The sequence below is a fragment of the Benincasa hispida genome, chromosome 11 (genome assembly GCF_009727055.1).
Source record: "Benincasa hispida cultivar B227 chromosome 11, ASM972705v1, whole genome shotgun sequence".
Taxonomy (NCBI): domain Eukaryota; kingdom Viridiplantae; phylum Streptophyta; class Magnoliopsida; order Cucurbitales; family Cucurbitaceae; genus Benincasa; species Benincasa hispida.
Genome location: NC_052359.1, coordinates 23,380,252 through 23,397,776, shown reverse-complemented (window position 1 = coordinate 23,397,776; position 17,525 = coordinate 23,380,252). Strand labels below are relative to the sequence as shown.

Genomic DNA, 17,525 nt, shown 5'->3' with positions numbered 1-17,525 from the left:
GACTGTCTCTATGAATGGCGTAGGGCACAAGTGTCGTAGCACTTGCATAATGTCATGCCTTCCCTTGTTTGATTTCACCGTTTTGCCTACCGTTGCTTGCTAATTGTTTCATTTAAAGTCCGAATTGCATCCAAAACATCCCAATGGCTTCTTTTGCTTGATAACCTATCTAAGAACTAAAATAAATATTGAATTCCTAAAAACCAACATGATTTAGGTTGATACTTTTTTTTATTTGACTATTTATCTTTTTGGTATGTTACAAGAGAAGATTTTGATTTTGGAATTTTGTAAATTTTTGTGGTATTTTATGTTTTCACTTAAAATTTTGGTTTTTATTTTGGTTATTAGAAAATTGGTGGAAGCTAAGAATTGAGAATTTAAGAGAAATATGAGAGTAGCTATATGAAAAAAATGAGGATATCTGTATAATTTATTTTAAAATCGGTTATTTTCAAACTTAAAAAAACATCAAACAAATTGATCGGAGCATTTTTAATATTTTAAAATTTTTAAAGTCATTTTTGTCACTAGGATTTAATGGTTTTTGTTCAAATACTAACGGTGGAGGTTTTTGTGAACTTTTATTAAGTTAATGTATTTTTTAAATGTTTTGAAAGTTCATATGTATTTTTGAAACAAAACTCAGGGGGCATTTTAGGCAAGGAGTTGGTTGTTACTGTTGGGTTAATAGCATGTGTTTGAGGTATAAACTATTTTAGTTCGGGAAGGAAATAGTAAATATTTTAGCAAATAATAAAAAAAAAATTATGAATGTAAAATAATAAAATTGGTAACTAATGGGGTTTTTAAATAGTGTTAGTCGTAGCTAATTGAAAATTTTAAAATAGTATTTACTATAGGAGGTAGTTATTATAGTCTTATGATAATCATTGCCTCAAATGCTCCCTGACGGTTTTCTTCTAAAACTAACCGTATGAGTAATTTTTTAATTTTTTTTTTAAAGTTTTGGTAATTTTGAAACTTTTGAAACAAACATTTTTTATCCAAAGCTTAAAGTTTAGACGACATTTTTTATAATTTAACAAAAAAAAAAAAAAAAAAATTAAACCCTCATTTTCATTTCCCTCCCTTCCTTTGGCCTTTTCCCTTCGTTTTTCGCTCCCAAACAAAATTCCGTTGCTCCCAAATGTTTTGTTCTCTCTCACACAAAAATGAAACATTTCATCTTCTTCTTGATTTCATTTTGCCCACAACATCGATTGCTCTACTTTCTTAGAATTTCCTCTGAATTTCAGTTGATTTCCAAACAATAGCAAATTTGAAAATCATAAAGAATGGCCAAAAGGGCATCTCAAGGAGGGTGGAGAAAATGAGGAGGTGGTGACACTAGTCGAGGCGATGGCTACGATGGTGGTGGAGGTGGACAGAGATGGTTACGGTGGTGGACGTGACAGTGGTTGCGGAGGTGTGGTGGCGGCGGCTCCCATTGCTCTCGTTTCTATCTCTACTCAAACCCTAGTCGACTTCTATATTTTGGTTCTAAATGGTGGGGGTGTTTTTTTCGATCAATGGATTGGCTCGAAGATACCCTGTGCTTCATTAATTTAAACCCATGTTCTGATTTTGTGTGTGCATTAATAATAGGATCCGATTTTCAGGTACCCAATTTACCCATTCCAATGGGGAAAACTATGTACACTTTTATCTTCATTTCAAGGTACAGAATAAATGGTGTGTGTTTTGGGTTGATCTTTACATTTAGGGAATCATAAATGATATAATTGAAATATATATATGTATAGATATGGACGTAGTGGATGAATTTGAGTGTGGAGAAAGGAAGAGAAAAGAAGCGGAAGAAATTTCGCTTCACTAATTTGAGGATGAATTTAAGAAGCTCTTCACTTCCATCGAGTTCAAGTGCACTCTCTGGTCTTTCCCCTCTACTCCTAACAATCAAGTCACGTTTAATTGTAAGTTTTTATGATTTCATTTTTAGGATTTTTCCTCTATCTGTAAATGGTCGTGTTACGGATTCATATTAATCTAACTTACATGAAATTACTTGTGTCAGGTTTAACTTAATCTGTATGTTTTGGGTTATTGCATGAATTGTCTTCCCATGTTGAAGGAATGTAGTTTTATGGGTTTGATTTCATTGTTTTAATTTGACCCCATTTCTTGTTCCAATTAAAGAACTCAAATGCTTTGTGTGCTGAATTTGAAATGATGAACTTGAATATCTCTGTTGGTCTTGAACTGAGGAAGACTGAACTTATGCTTAAATGCTTTAAATGATATCAGATATAAGTGCAATGCTGGAAACTTGGTGGGGTGAGTGAGTTACTTACTATTGTTAGGTGCAAACAATAGTAAGTAACTATATTGAACCTTTTAAGATGGATATCTCTTCCAAAGTCCCGCCATAGAAACTCTTACCAAAATAATTTCCCTCTAAAGGCTCCTAACTTTTGGTTTTAATTAGTTCATCTCCATCTTTGAACAGATTCTAAATTTTTTATTAGTTTGATAGACTTGTTTGTAAGTAAGTTTTCATTGAGCCATTTATAGTGTCTATTGAATTCATTTTAGTTCACGAGTTTCAATATCTAATTGATTTTACCTTTTTTAATTATAAGTTGAGTTGTTTGTGTTTAATCAATGGTGATAGTGATGAGCAAGCTACTTTATGGCTCTATTCAAGTAGAAGCCCATGATGGATCAAAATGCAAAGCTCTTCTAGTGGTTGAATGTGAGTACTTTATGATTGTTTTGATTAGCGAAAGTTTGATGAGTTTATATATATTTGATGCTAAATTTTTTTATATGATTAAATCTACCTTATTTATTAGTTAAGTTTAAGTTTTTGAGTTGATGATGGATATAATGTTGTATTAAATTAGGATATCTTATGCTCAAGTGTTCAAATGCCTTAATGTCATTTCATTGTCAATTAATATTGATTTAGTTAATTTACAGGTTTAGTTCATGAATTTTGTATTGTGCTCAAGTGTTTGATCTTAGGTGTTTTTGTGAATGACTAAATTAGTTTGTGTTCGTAGGTTTGTGTTCATCTTTCTAGAATTAATCATTAGTTTCTATGTTGATGTTGAGTGTTTGTTCTTAAAGAAGATAAAATTCTGATAGAAATTATATTGAACAAACATTTAGGGCGGAAGTAGGAAGGCATTGAGTTCAAGTTGGATGTGGTGAAGCCAACCACTTCATTAGAAAAAACGGTAGATGTGAAATTGGCGATGGGATTTCATGAAGCTAAAAAAGATAATTATTTAGGGTAGACAAGTAATTTTAAGGTTTTAGAGTCATGTAATTATTGTAGTTACTAATTTCGTTTATCTTTGTAAGTTAAATATAGCTTGTGGAGAGATGAATAATTATATTTCTTTTGTCGAAGTGAATTAGTTAATTGTTATGTTTGAAGAAAGTTAAGTTGTGTATACAAATATCAGATTACTTTTATTATACCCATATAAATATTGTTAGTTAGCCTTCTTTGATGTCAGGCAATATCACTATAATGTCGGTTTTCGACTGACATTATAACCTAGTTTTGTATTAGTGATAACAGGTTTATATATTAAATTGAATATTATTTTTTAATTAATGAAATACTTTTATTGATGCTTACATATGTTGTAAAAGGTATTTGCAATGACCATTGACCCATCTTTAGCAATAGTTTTATGTTGCTAAAACTTAACTTTCAGTGATAAAACTTGTAACGTCACTATATAAGACAAATATGAACAAATAATGTATTGCTAAAAGTGAGTTTTCAGTAATGTGTACGCATTAGTAAAAGTTTGTCTTTTAGCGACGCATGTTGAATATGTCACAAAATCTTTTAGCTATGTAACTATAATGACATTCTTAACGACACGTCTCAACGTTGCTCATACTTTTAATGGTGCTTTTTTACTTTTAGCCACATGTTTTATTTGCTACTAAAAGTTGTTTTCTTGTAGTGCCTATTTATAGACTACGTGTGGAAAACTTTAAAAGATTAAGGGAGTATCTAGCCCAAAGAGTTGGAGTTTAATCTATCCCTTGTTTGGTTCTAGGAGTTTCATAAATCTCACAATTAAAAAGCCATTAATTTTATGGTTTACTAACTCCTTATTGTTGTTTTGTGTATATGATTGAATAATCAGAATATAATTCGCATTAATTAGGACGATCTTTACAATGGTGAATGGAGGAATAAATAGACAATGAGAATACATTATGGACCTAAAAACTTCACAACTTTACTCCTTGTCCCGAACATTCGAAAATATTGAAAAATTAATGTAGAAAAATTGGAGGGAGATTATTTGTTCATTAATATGGGAAGCATTACAAAGATAAATGCATGCTTGATTCGCATTTAGAGCAACAAAACGAGGATTAGAAGCAAAATAAATAAGTCAAAGCTCTGGAGTTTGTTCTTCCCATTTCTTAATGTGCAAGCTTGCTCTCTCTGCCTGTAAATTAATCAATACAATCAGAACAGTATATCTGGTAAATCTCAAAACTTTGTGTTTAATAGTCAATTCAAATTTAATTTATATTGTATGACCTATTCAACATTTTTCTAAATATACAAATCTACTAGCAACCGAATTGAAAACTCAGAAATCCGTTAGACATAAAATTTAATTTTATATCAAAATTATTAATTAATTTTTTTAAAAAAAATTGAACATACCAGTATCTTATCCGTCATAAAATTGAAAGTTCAAAAAGTTTATTAGACAATTTTAGAATTGAGACCTTTTAGACATTAACTTAAAAATTCAAGAATTAAACTTACACTTAAGATGGTATGTTTTAGTCCTTTAACAAGGGTGCTACTCAGTCTTTCAATATCAAAAACTTTCCATCAGTAATTGATAAATGTCTATTCGTATCTATCATTGATATATATTGACATTTTGCTATATTTGAAAATAATTTAAACAATTTTGTCATTTAAAAAAAATTACCCTATCGTTAATGTTCTATGTTGTTATTATTTTTTAAAAAATAATCTCTTATAGTTTACCTCCTTGTTCCAATCGCATCGAATAGTCATAATGCACAATATCAATGTTTGAATGGCCGTGCCACCAAATATCATTCCAGCCCATATGCCCTAATCAAATATATCATTATTAGTAACATGAAATTTAATACAATATAGTTTGAAATTTTGCAAAGTTTTAAGAGGAGAAAAAAGAAAATTACCTTAACTCCAAGGTTGAAGCCCCAACCCATGAGAAAGCCAAGAGGCAATCCAATTAGGTAATAACATCCTAAATTCACATATGCAACATATGATTGCCATCCCGAACCAACTGCCACCCCTGTCCAATTTTATTTTTACTCACAATTTTTAGGAACAATTGCAAATATAGACATTGAATCAAAGTATTAGCAGATATAACATAATGTAAAAAAAATTACAAATATGACCAAATTTAAATAGTTTATAAGTGATAGATCATATTACTGGTAGGAGTCTTTCGCTGATAGATTTGTCTATATTTGCAATTTTTTTTAGATGATGTTATACGCTTGGTTATTATTCTTAAAAATACTATCAATTACAATTACCCCAATTTTTATTATAATTCTATATTATATTCTATTTTTTTAAAAAAATAAAAAATAATGTTTAAATTTTATTTTTGTCCTTGAACTTTGAATAATGTTCTACTTTGACTGCAAAATTTTTAAAATATATCCCTAAACTTTGAATAATGTTTTATTTTGGTCCTTAGTATACTAAGAGTTTGTTAACTTTTTAATAAAATGACGAGATGACTTGTATTTTTTGAAGACTAAACTACCAAATAAGTGTTAGAGAGTTTCAATTTTGAATAAGGTAGGAAAGTGGGGGAATTTAAAAGATATTTTTAGTTCAAAGTTTTGGTCATTCGGTATTTTGACATGTTGATCGTTAGACATTTTACTTCACCTTCATCTAACTCAAAACATCTAGACTCTAGTCATCTCCCTCACATTTGAGTTAAAAAGTTTAGTACTAAAAAAAAAAAAAAAAAAAAAAAAATTATGATGGTAAAGAATGAAATAGAAAGGAAATGATACCAGAGAGAACAGGTTGAACACTGTTGAGTAAGACGGTGAATGCGAGAAGGATAGTCAACTTCTTTACTTCCTTTAGAACTACTTCACTAGAAGTGAATATGAAAGAAATTTGAGTGTCGAATGTCATAATGATTATCCAGAAAAATATCCCAATTATGACTGATGTCCCAACCGCCACCATTGTTGCAAATTTTGCTCCTTTTCCATTTCCAGATCCCAGCTCATTTGCTACTCTTACTCTATCCATCATCACAACATTTTAACCAAATATCAATCAGTTTACACATTCTAATATACACAACTCAATGTTTTGTTAATTTACTTCTTTTCCAGCTTTAACTCAATTAATACACAACGCTACTTAAACTGTACCTCTCTCAAAGGAGTAACAACTTCCAATCTCTTCCTCCTCTCTATTGAGAGTTGTGACCAAAATTCGATATTAACTACTTCACCAGCATATTTTATAAGACCTACAATTGTGTAGATACGTGAATAGTTTTATTGTCCTTTTTAACACTCTAATTTCTAGGAATAAGTGTTTGGATTGATTAGAGGAAAAAAAAAAATGTTAAAATTAAACATTTAAAAAGTTAAACCAAACATACTCTAAGTTAACCATAGACTGAAAAGCAATTTCAAGTTCAATCATTGTATTCCAATCGTCATTAACTGTATTGAAGAGGAGAATTAGTATGTTTTAGTTATATTTAGATTAGACGTTAATTTAGACTAGTTAGTGTTTAATTAGATTTAATTAGTTAATCTTGTTGTTATTATTATTATTATTATTATTTTGTAGGATACAAACCGTCAATTTAGGGTAATATGGAGATTTTGATATAATTTCAATTTTAATGTGGAATTTGTGTTCTTTTAGAGCTTTTCTAACCTTAAAAGATGGACTTTTCTTGCTTAACCATGGATTTAACCTAAATATTTTAACCCGTTGCATCAATAAGTTCTATATGGAAATGAATAATCAAGAATTCCATATTACAAACTTTAAATTGACTATTTAGTCTAAAAAAATAACATAATTGATTAATTAAATCTAATTAAACACTAATTAGTCAACAGTCCAATAATTCTCATATATATATATATATTAAATATCTTTTTACAATAAATTAGAACCTCTCTCTTCAAACCCAAACACGATTTTCATCATTGCTTCATAGATCAGAAAATCCCATCATTTTTTACCTTTCTGAAAACCCAATTATTTTTTTTAAAACCTAATTAGATGATAGCGAATAGTCACTTTCAATTTAATATCATGAAATAAATGCTACTTTTAAGTTACATGTATCATCCAAATTTTATAAATTCTGTTTGAATTACAAGTTTAATCCAAACATTTAAGTTTGTGAGAACAAGTCATTCAACTTTTAATTTTATGTTAAAATCTTTAAAGTTCGTTGTTATATCTAATCAGTTTATGTTTAAGATGTCCCTATTTGATATATTTTTAAAAAAAAAAATCAAAAACCTATTAAACACAAACTTGAAAGTTTTCAATTTTGTATTAGACCTAATATTCTAATTTAATTCCTTTAAATTAATTAATAAATGTTAATAGTCCAACCTAAGAATCAAATTAAAATTAAAACAAAATTTAGTGTTCAAAATTCCCAAAAACTTAAACCGAAGATAGGACAAACTCATCTTTCTTCTTTTTCTTAAATATTACTTATTATTTTGTTATGTTGTTGGAGTGTGCAACAAGAAGATAAGTTCAACCTAAGATAGGTTCAAATATTATCCTTCATTAATTATTAAGGCATTGGTCAGACAATTTATAAAAAAAAAAATTGACTAAAATGAATATTTATGGAATATATATATATATATATATTTAAAAATCCCTTTTCAAAATGGAAACAAAGAAATTTGCATGGCAAAGATAGGATGACAATGAGGATTTAAGATTGGTTTATCCACAAGAAAAAGAATTAAGAAATAAATGAAATAAAGAAGAGATTAGGAAACGTGAAGGCATGTGGTATATATATATATACAAATTGGACAACTAAATTTCAAACCAAACACTTCTCTTTCTCATCTCACCACAAAACCCTACAAACCCTTATCTTCTAAATTGTCCACCTCTTTCACCGTAAAATCACCCTCTAATTCATAATCTATTACGGTTCCTTCCACATCTGTTTGTTTTGTACGAATATTAGTAAGAATTTGGTTTAAAGAAACTGGACTCATGGGTTTGTAATTAGAGATGGCCATAGGATGGGATGGGATCGAGGACGCTATTCCCCATTCCCCATTCCCGTTCCCATTTCCCATTTCATTCCCCGAGGATCGGGGTGGGGATTCCCTGCGAGAATTTTTTCCCTTATACTATTTTTTCTAAAAAAAAGTCAATTAATTTAAATCACTAATGTGTACAAATTTTAATTAAATAATTAACTTTATCACTAAATTGTTTATTATGGTTAGTTTTGAATGACAATTTGAATTTAAAGATAAATTACTCAAATTTTGGTTTAAAATAACTAATTAATCTTTTTTAGTAGAAGAAATAAATATAAATCAAATTATTCACATATATAATCTAAATTTAAACATATTCATTATACTTCCAATAAATAATTAAATTTAAAATTTAAATTGTAATATTTATATAATAATAATAACAACATATCATTAGATAACTATACTAAATAAATATGTAAAAGCTAATCAGGGCAGGGCTGGGGACATTTCCCATCCCCGCTCCCGCTCCCGCCCCCAGAAATTTTTTCCCCCATTCCCTATCTAATCAGGAAATTAGACATCTCTATTTGTAATGTGTTGTAATTCTAAGCGCATATTTGGATCGAGGGTTTTGGGTCGGTTGATAATCCCGGTTAAATTTCCATCCCAACGTTTTCAACTCAATCATCTTTTTCATCGTTTTCACGCTTTCTATTTCATCCAGCACCAACATTCCAACGTTCCAAATAAACCCAGATATCTCGAGATGCCTGAATATCTGTCTAAGAACTAGATTTTCGACCTTATCTTAAAGGAATACACTTACATTTAACTTGAGATTTAAGCCCACTGGTTCATCACCAATAATATAATATGACGTATGCAATGAGTTTGTTCCCCCAAGAAAAAAAGGAAGAAGAAGTAAATGCTAAATTTTCTGCCGGTTAACATAATTATATAAAAACTAGATATAGACGAGGATGGTTTGGTAGATCGCGGTTTGGCGCATGCGACGTCATGATCAAAATAAACAAGTGACCGATGATTTGCACATAAACAGTAATAAAATAAAACAGGAGACGAGACAAAGGGAAAGGACTAAAAATAGAGAGGGGGGGGGGGCAAATAAGTAAAATTACCCGGATCCGACGAAAAAGGCCAATGGGATCATCATTTCCCAGCCGTTGATCGTCATGCTGTTGAAAGAGGACAAATTGTACAATAATAAATATCGCTTTCATCATCAGCAAATACACACTACACAAATTCCAAAACATAACCCTCTAAACTCTCGAACAGCTTTTTCTTCCTAAAAGAAAATTTAGTTGATTATTATAGTCCTAAGTTATTATAGTTGTATTATAATGATTTGTATTTAGAATGAAGATTATTTTAATTTGAATTATAATAATATATGTTTAGAGTGTAAACTATTTTAATTTGAAAAAAAAAATAATAAACATTGTAGCAAAAAAAAATGATGAATCTAAAATAATAAAAATTATAGCAAATATTAAATATTTTAGCAAATGAGAATTTGAAATAGTATTAATTGAAGACTACGAAATAATATTTACTATAATAAGAGATGATTATTATAATCTTATAATAGTTATTGATCGAAACATCGCCTTAGTTTTTCTATATTGCCCTAGAACATGAGAAGAAATCATGATCACATTTTACGTCAATAACTATTTAGTCGATTTTATATGATATTAACTACATTTCTAAACTTTGATTTTTGTGGTGAATAAATTCTATAATATTAATACGTGTATGATAAATCTTACCGCTTTTAAATTTTGTATCCAATAGGTCAATAAATTTTCAATTTTGTGTTCATTAAATTCCGATTTCTTTTTTCTCTAATAAGTTCTCGACCTAATTGATATATTCTTTACAATTTACAAGCCTAGATACAAATCAAAGTTAAAAAGTTAAGAATCTGATTTATTAATTTTAAATAATTGTGAATAATAAAGATATTTTATTTTAAATGATAAAACTGTTGAAAATATTTTCAAGTATAGCAAAATGCTACTCTCTATCACCAATAAATTTCTATCACTATTATCTAAGGATAGAAGTTTATCGCGGTCTATCGCAATATCACTAATAGATAGTGATGTTTTACTATATTTGCAAGTAAATTGGGTTTGAAAATAACTCATTTCGTTAGTTATTTTTACTCGAGGGGATTAAATAAAGATTTTTAAAAGATTTAAGAATAAAATTTTTTAAAAAATATGAGGAACTAGAAACAAAGGTCAAATTTTTTAAGTAGATTGAGAGATGAAGAGAACAACTCCAATCAAACAAGGCAAAAAAATAATGACCACAGCATATTTAAAACGGGTCGTGAAATGGTTCAACATTTATTATCACTCCTTGCATGTCCTTGTCATACATTTATATCACTGGTTGTACTAGAATTATATATTTTTCTATATATTTAAAAAACAACGAAAATATTACAAATAGCTTGTATATTTTATGTTAAAAAAATAATATCAAAATGAGCACAACCCCATAAATTTTTAATTTCGTGTTTGTTTATCTAGTAGGTCAATTGAAGAATTTAAAAAAAAAATAAAATAAAAAAAAATTATTTACACAAAATAACAAAATTTTAATCTTTATTGATGGAGACTGATAAAAGTCGATCAGTATTTATCAGTATTATTTTTGTTATTTCTGTAAATAGTTTAACATTTTTTCTATATATGAAAATTCTCCTCGTTAAAAAAAGTAATTGAGAATTGATTTATTAGATATAAAATTCAATTTTATTTAACGAAACTTTAAATTTTTATTTTTATATTTAATAGATATGTGAAATAAAAAATATATATATCACATGGGTCAAGTACCTATTAAGTACAAAATAAAAATGTTTAGAGATCCATTCAACTAGAATTTAAAATAAAAAAATTTATTAGACACTTCTTTAAAGTTTAGCACCTTAATGGTACAAAATCAAAATTTTAAGTTTAAGACATATTTGACATAAAATTTAAAGTTTAAGAACATTGTCTAATAAATGTCTAACAGTGATAGACAATAATAAATTATAGTAATATTTTACTATTTATCATTAATAGACAATAATATTTGATTATATTTAAAAATATTTTTAGTAGTATTTACTATTTAAAATCATAACCTTGGTTTTAATTCAAATGAACGGAGTTTTGTTTTTTTTTTTTTTTTTTTTGTATAGCAACAAGTTTTCATTGCAAGAATCTCCACAAGTGAAGATTAAAATCGTACAATTAAATCTATTTTCTTTTAATTTTGTTTATATTTTTTTTATGTAAAAAAAATTAAATTCCTAAAGAAATTCTAGAAATAAATAAATAAATAAATTTAAAATTTATTTTTTTTTAAGTTTAGAAATTTAGCTTAATTTTAAGAATATTAATAAAAAAAGATAAAACAAATTAAAAAAATGTCTACTAAGGGTACGTTTTGAAGTGTTTGACGTCCACTCAAAATCAAATATATTTTAATAAATTTTTTATAAATATATATATATATATATATATATATATATATATATTTTGTCGGAATCAATCCAAACGTGTCTTAAATTAAAAATTATTAGAGGAGGGCGTGAGACTATGAGTATGAATGCTGAATAATGGATGAATTTGAAGTAATGGCCTGGCTTCCCCTTAAATGGATAATAAACAAAAGGGTAAGATTTGTTACCATACAGACAAAGCATCCACCGCAAGTTTAGCGTTCTGCAGATTCCCAGTCATCACTATCAATATTCTGTAATACCAATTCTCCAAACTGCAAAAATGCATTTCAATAAACTCAAATCAAATCAAAATCTAATCAACCAAACCAAAAAGGAAGATGAAAAATTAAATGAACCAGAGCATGATTCCAGAAGCAGTAGACAATTTGACGAACTCCCAAAGCCCAGAAAAAGCCTCAACGGAGAACCCAGTCCAAGTCCGAGGGCAGCCACCGCACACGGTGTAAAACAAAAGCCCGAACACCAAAACCCACCATGAAATGTTAATGGTAATGGCGGTTCCGAACAGCCCAAGCTTAAGCCCATAAACAAGCAACCAGCTCACCAAAATATGAACCACCAACGCCACTAACGAAACATAAGCAATCACTGCCGTCTTTAACTGACTCTGCAAGAATCTCTGTAAAGGAAACTGAATCGCAAAGCTGAAATGCAATGGAACAAACAGCACCGATACTTTCCCAGCCATCTCTGCCAAATCCGACGGCTGTCCTAAAAGCTTTAAAACAGGGGTTGAAAATATGTAAATGGGTAGAATCAAAATACAACAAAGGAGCAGAACAATCCAAGATCGCTGCATGTATATCCCCAACATGTGGAATTTCTTAGCTCCGTAAGCTTGTCCACATAGTGTTTCTAAAGCGCTGGCCATACCCAACTGGGAAAAAATATATATGTAAGTGAGAAAAGAAAACCAGTACTATTTCGTATGAAGAGAAGGTGTTCGATGAATTTACCAAGAGACCGAAGTCGAAGCCTACGATTACATTATTGGCGATGGACATTGCGGCAAGTTCTAGGTCGCCTAAATGGCCAGCGAAGGCTTGGGTAATGACCAACATGGAGTAGGTGGCGACACGGCTGAAGACTGCTGGACCGACGATGTGCCAAAGCTGCTTGGACTCGACCAAAATTCTTGTGGAGAGAGAAGCTCCATTAGCATCATGTTCCTCGATTGTTTGAGGCTTTGATTCCAGAAGGGGTACGTTGGATTCAGACATTTTGGGAGAGAGAGAGAGAGAGAGAGAGAGAGAGAGAGAAATGGGAAGTTGAATAAATAGAGGAAAAAGGCGGTGTTTGTTACGTTACATTCGTACAAGTGCAAGCAAGGATGACGGCCGCTGGCTGAGGGCTGCGTGTATTTTCGGCGTTACCATAATCACCCAATTATGGAATCCTTTTTACGATTAAGTACAATAATTAAATTTTTAGTTAAATTTTAAAAATAAAAATAAATTTTTAAAAACTATTCTTTTAACTCTTTAAAACTTGACTTGATTTTTTAAATTATTGATAAAATGTATGTAACAAAAGATAAAATTTCAATGTGGGAAGAGTATCTCTAGGCATAATTTTCAAAAACAAAAACAAAAAAATCAAATAGTTACGAAACGAAATCTAATTTATTTAGCTTTTAAAACTTGAATTGATAATTGATAAAAAATAGATAACAATACAATAAATTAAGAGGTTGAAGAAATGTCTACGAACTTAAATTTTCAAAAACTAGAAAAAACAATTACTAAACAGGGTCTAAAGTATCATTTTAATCTCTATACTTTGAAATTTGTTCAATCTAGTCGATGTTCAATTTTTAATTCTCTTACTTTTAATAAATCTTAAATTAGTCTTCCAAATTTAATTTTATCGATATGAATTAAATAATAATAATAATTTGTATGTTAAAAATACAACATAGGAATATATTTTCAAGATTTATAAAAAAAAAATAAATTGAAAGTGATTAAAAATGAGCGAGGGAAACAAAGGGAAAAGGGTAAAAATGGAGAAGGTACAAATGAGCTGACACCGGTGAAGGAGGCAGATGAATGAAATAGACTATGGAGAAAGTAAACAAATTGAAAACGTAACTCTCTAAAAGTGGGATGCTTCTTTATTTATTTGAAAAGTTTGTTGCCTTTCTATCTTTTGGTTTTGTATGCTGTCTCTTCCCCAAATTAATGTTTATATTTTCAATTTCATTGACTTTCTCTCCCTCTACATGTCTCTCTTCAACTTTTAAGCTAAATTATATAAATTAAAAACGCTCCTAACTTTACTACTTTACGTCAAAAATATAAAAAAAAGTTAAAAAAATGTCACTGCGGTTAGTTTTGGATCAAAGTTTTGTGTCGAAAATATCACTTAACCTTCAAAAGTTTCAAAAATATCTAAAATATCTTCACCGATAGTAAATGAAAAAATCATTAATATCTCGTTGCAAAAATTACTTTAAAATTAAAATAATAATAATAATAAATGTATCATTAATATAGTGATTAACTTGTTTGAAGTTTTCTTTAGTTTGAAAAGAATAAATTTTAAAACTAATTATACATATATTCTCATTTTTTTTCATACTGATACTCTCATTTTTCTCTTAATTATTCATTTCTTAGGCATACACCAATTTTCTCAGCAACAAAAATTTTAAATTTAAACATAAAATTCCACAAAATCGTACAATTCAAAAATCATAATCTACTCTTAAAACATATCAAAACTATAAGGACCTGTTTGAGAGTTGATATCCTATGTGGGGAGATAATATAGCTTCTATATCACCATTTGGTTCACTGATATACCATCTCCCCTTTTCACTTCCTTCAACATGTGCACAGTAACCCTCATTATTAACTCTCTCAACTTCTCCACCCCTACTTCCTATGTCTCCTCACTTCTCATATCCGATCGTCACTCTCGTCACTCCCTCCTCCCTTCCTATGACCCACTTACGTTTTTATTTCTTTATTCTTTTTTTGAGTTTATTTCATTATACTTCGGGTGTGATTTTTTTCCACTATATCCATTTTATTAAGAAATCATGGTAATTCAATCTAGTTATATACATCCATTTTTTACCTTCAATTTACATACATCGTTTTTTTCCTCCAATGTTTTGCGATAGAGTATATTAATTATTTATTATCTATAAATTATGTCCTCCAAGTTTTCGTTTTATTTGCTTAGTATATCAATTATTTACCTCTATAATGCCCATTAAAAAAATCACAATATTTTGGATTAAATCTTTACACACAATTTCTCAACAATATTTTGGATTAAATCTTTACACACAATTTCTCAAAAAAAAAAAAAAAAAAAATCCATTATAAAACCTCAATAGAAAATTCATCCATGAATATATATGAGTAAAGTCTCAACGAAATCCCTAAAATCAACCAAAAGCAAAACCTTTTTTTTTTTAAATGTCTCACTAAAATATTTAACTAACCATTCATAACCCTTTAGTTTTCGATAGTTTTTAAAAATTAAATTTATAAATACTACTTTAACTCGTTTATTTTTATTTTTTATTTTATTTTTATTTTTATTTGTCTTACTTTTGAAGACACTTTTTAATATTCAAGTCATGATTGAAAGTTATATATATATATATATAGTATTAAAAAGTGGAAAAAGGTTTTAGAAAACAAGTTGGTACGTCCATCTCTGGCTTAGAATTAAATTTCGTATTTTTAAATGTTGGTATTTCATTGACTATTTATTATTAATCTTATATTTTGATTGAGTTTTTTTAAACAACAATAATAAAGAATTATTTAAAGGACAATAATCGAATACAAAAAACTGAATTGATACAATAATTGAATTATAAGATTAAAAAAAATAGTGTTCATACACGCAAATTATTTTAGAGTACAAAAAACTGAACCAGATAGCACTAACATATGAACTCTGTACACCCAAACACAGACATATGAACTTAAACATTTCAACTCTGCACACCTAAATATAGACATATGAACTCAGATAACACAATTCTATACCCTAAATACAGACATCAGAACTCCCTAGACATCAAAACTCTTCAGACATCAAAACTCCAGACATCCTATATCATCTCAGTGCCCAAAACAACCCAAAGTGAGATGCAAGAGGTGTTGTGACTAATTTAGATTCATTCATCCTAAATCTTGTCAACATCTTATGCCTGTATGTTTTTTATGAGAGTTTCATAGTACCAATATCTCTATTTCTATCAATATTTATTCCTAGTATTTTCTTTGCAGGTCCTAGATCTTTCATATCAATGCACCTTTTAACTCACTTTTTAGCTTATTCACTTATTGTCTATCTACACTTGCAACTAGCATATCATCAACATATAACAATAATAAAACTGAATGTCTTCCTACTTCATGTCTAAAGTATACATAATGATCCAACATGCTTCTTTTAAAGCCACATGACAACATAATGGAATCAAACTTAAGGTACCATTGCCTAGGAGCTTTCTTTAGACCGAATAAAGATTTCTTAAGAAGGCATACCTTATTTTCAGTTCCTTCTTTTGTGAATCCAAATGGTTGATGAATATAGATAGTTTCATATAAGTATCCATGCAAGAATGCTGTTTTGACATCTAGTTGGTCCAGCTCCATGTTGAACTCAATAACCACTTATAATAGCATTCTGATGGAGGTGCACCACTAGTGAGAAAATTTCATTGTAATCCATCCCTTCTCTCTAATTGAACCTTTTAACAACAAGTCTTGCTTTGAACCTTGGTGCATCTTTATTTTGGATATCATGTTTAAGTTTGTATATCCATTTACATCCAAGTAACTTCTGCTTTTGTGGTTTATTAACAAAAACCCAAATTTTATTTTTCATCAAGGAATCCATTTCTTCTTGCATTGCTTGCTGCCATTTGACACTTTCTTTTGGATCTATAACATTTTCAAAGGTCAGTGGTTCATTTTCTGCATCTTCTAACTCAGTGCAGAATGCATATGAACTACATCAGCATCTACATACTTGGTAGGTGGTTTGATTTGCCTTTTCTGTCTATCTTTGGCCAAGGTATATGACTAAAGATCTTTTTCTTGTGGAGTTTCTCTTTCAAAAGTCTCCACCTGAGAAGTATCCTCTAAACTTGATTGATTTTTAGATTCATTTGAAGTATGATTCGACACTTCAAATTCAATGTATGTTTTAGATGTCACGTCTTGATCTACTATGGTATTGTTTTATTTGCTACTTGTCAATGCCATTTTCGTTTCATTACAGGTTACATCTCTACTTATGATGCATTTTTCTTGTCCTTCTTCAATACACCACAGTTTGTAGCCTTTTACTCCTTGAGGATAACCAAGGAATAAACACTTCTTTGCACGGTTGTCTAACTTTCCCTCTTTAGAATGTGCATATGCTACACATCCAAAAATCCTCAAGTTAGATAAATCAGGAGGATGTCCTGTCCATTTTTCCATGGGAGGTTTAAACTCTATAGCTGAAGATGGACTTCTATTAACAAGGTAAGTTGTTGTCTCCAATGCTTCTCCCCAAATTTTTCTTGGTAATTTAGCATTTGACATGAGACATCTTAATTTTTTTTTAGCAATGCACAGTTCATCCTTTCAGCTAGACCATTTTGTTGAGGTGTTTCTTTCACTATAAGGTGCCTTTAAATTCCATCTCTCTCGCATAGGAGTTGAATTCATTACTCAAGAATTCCAAGCCA

At 29.3% G+C, this 17,525-nt stretch overlaps 1 protein-coding gene and 1 long non-coding RNA gene across 2 annotated transcripts; one reads left to right on the top strand and one right to left on the bottom strand.

Moving 5' to 3' along the window:
* The first annotated feature begins 1,084 nt into the window (after positions 1 to 1,084).
* Positions 1,085 to 3,433, top strand: LOC120091715. Its single transcript, XR_005485818.1, has 4 exons — positions 1,085 to 1,681; positions 1,767 to 1,937; positions 2,636 to 2,716; positions 3,136 to 3,433. It is a non-coding gene; the product is annotated as an uncharacterized LOC120091715 (long non-coding RNA).
* A 748-nt stretch (positions 3,434 to 4,181) lies between these two features.
* On the bottom strand, positions 4,182 to 13,111 carry LOC120091505 (protein DETOXIFICATION 27-like). Its single transcript, XM_039049572.1, has 8 exons — positions 12,775 to 13,111; positions 12,154 to 12,695; positions 11,983 to 12,069; positions 9,408 to 9,464; positions 6,055 to 6,293; positions 5,191 to 5,309; positions 5,009 to 5,098; positions 4,182 to 4,448 (listed from the first exon to the last, which is right to left on the bottom strand). The coding sequence occupies exons 1-8, from the start codon at positions 13,036 to 13,038 to the stop codon at positions 4,392 to 4,394; spliced, it is 1,455 nt and encodes a 484-aa protein (XP_038905500.1). The 5' UTR covers positions 13,039 to 13,111; the 3' UTR covers positions 4,182 to 4,391.
* Between the last annotated feature and the right edge of the window lie 4,414 nt (positions 13,112 to 17,525).

Bases quoted from the DNA above. Each gene is read 5' to 3' on its own strand.
- LOC120091505 (XM_039049572.1), bottom strand. From the start codon at position 13,038: ATGTCTGAATCCAACGTACCCCTTCTGGAATCAAAGCCTCAAACAATC. The intron at 12,696-12,774 runs GTAAATTCATCG...ATTTTTTCCCAG, and splicing joins GCTTCGACTTCGGTCTCTTG to TTGGGTATGGCCAGCGCTTT. The intron at 6,294-9,407 runs GTAATTTTACTT...GATGATGGATAG, and splicing joins GCCTTTTTCGTCGGATCCGG to AGTAAGAGTAGCAAATGAGC.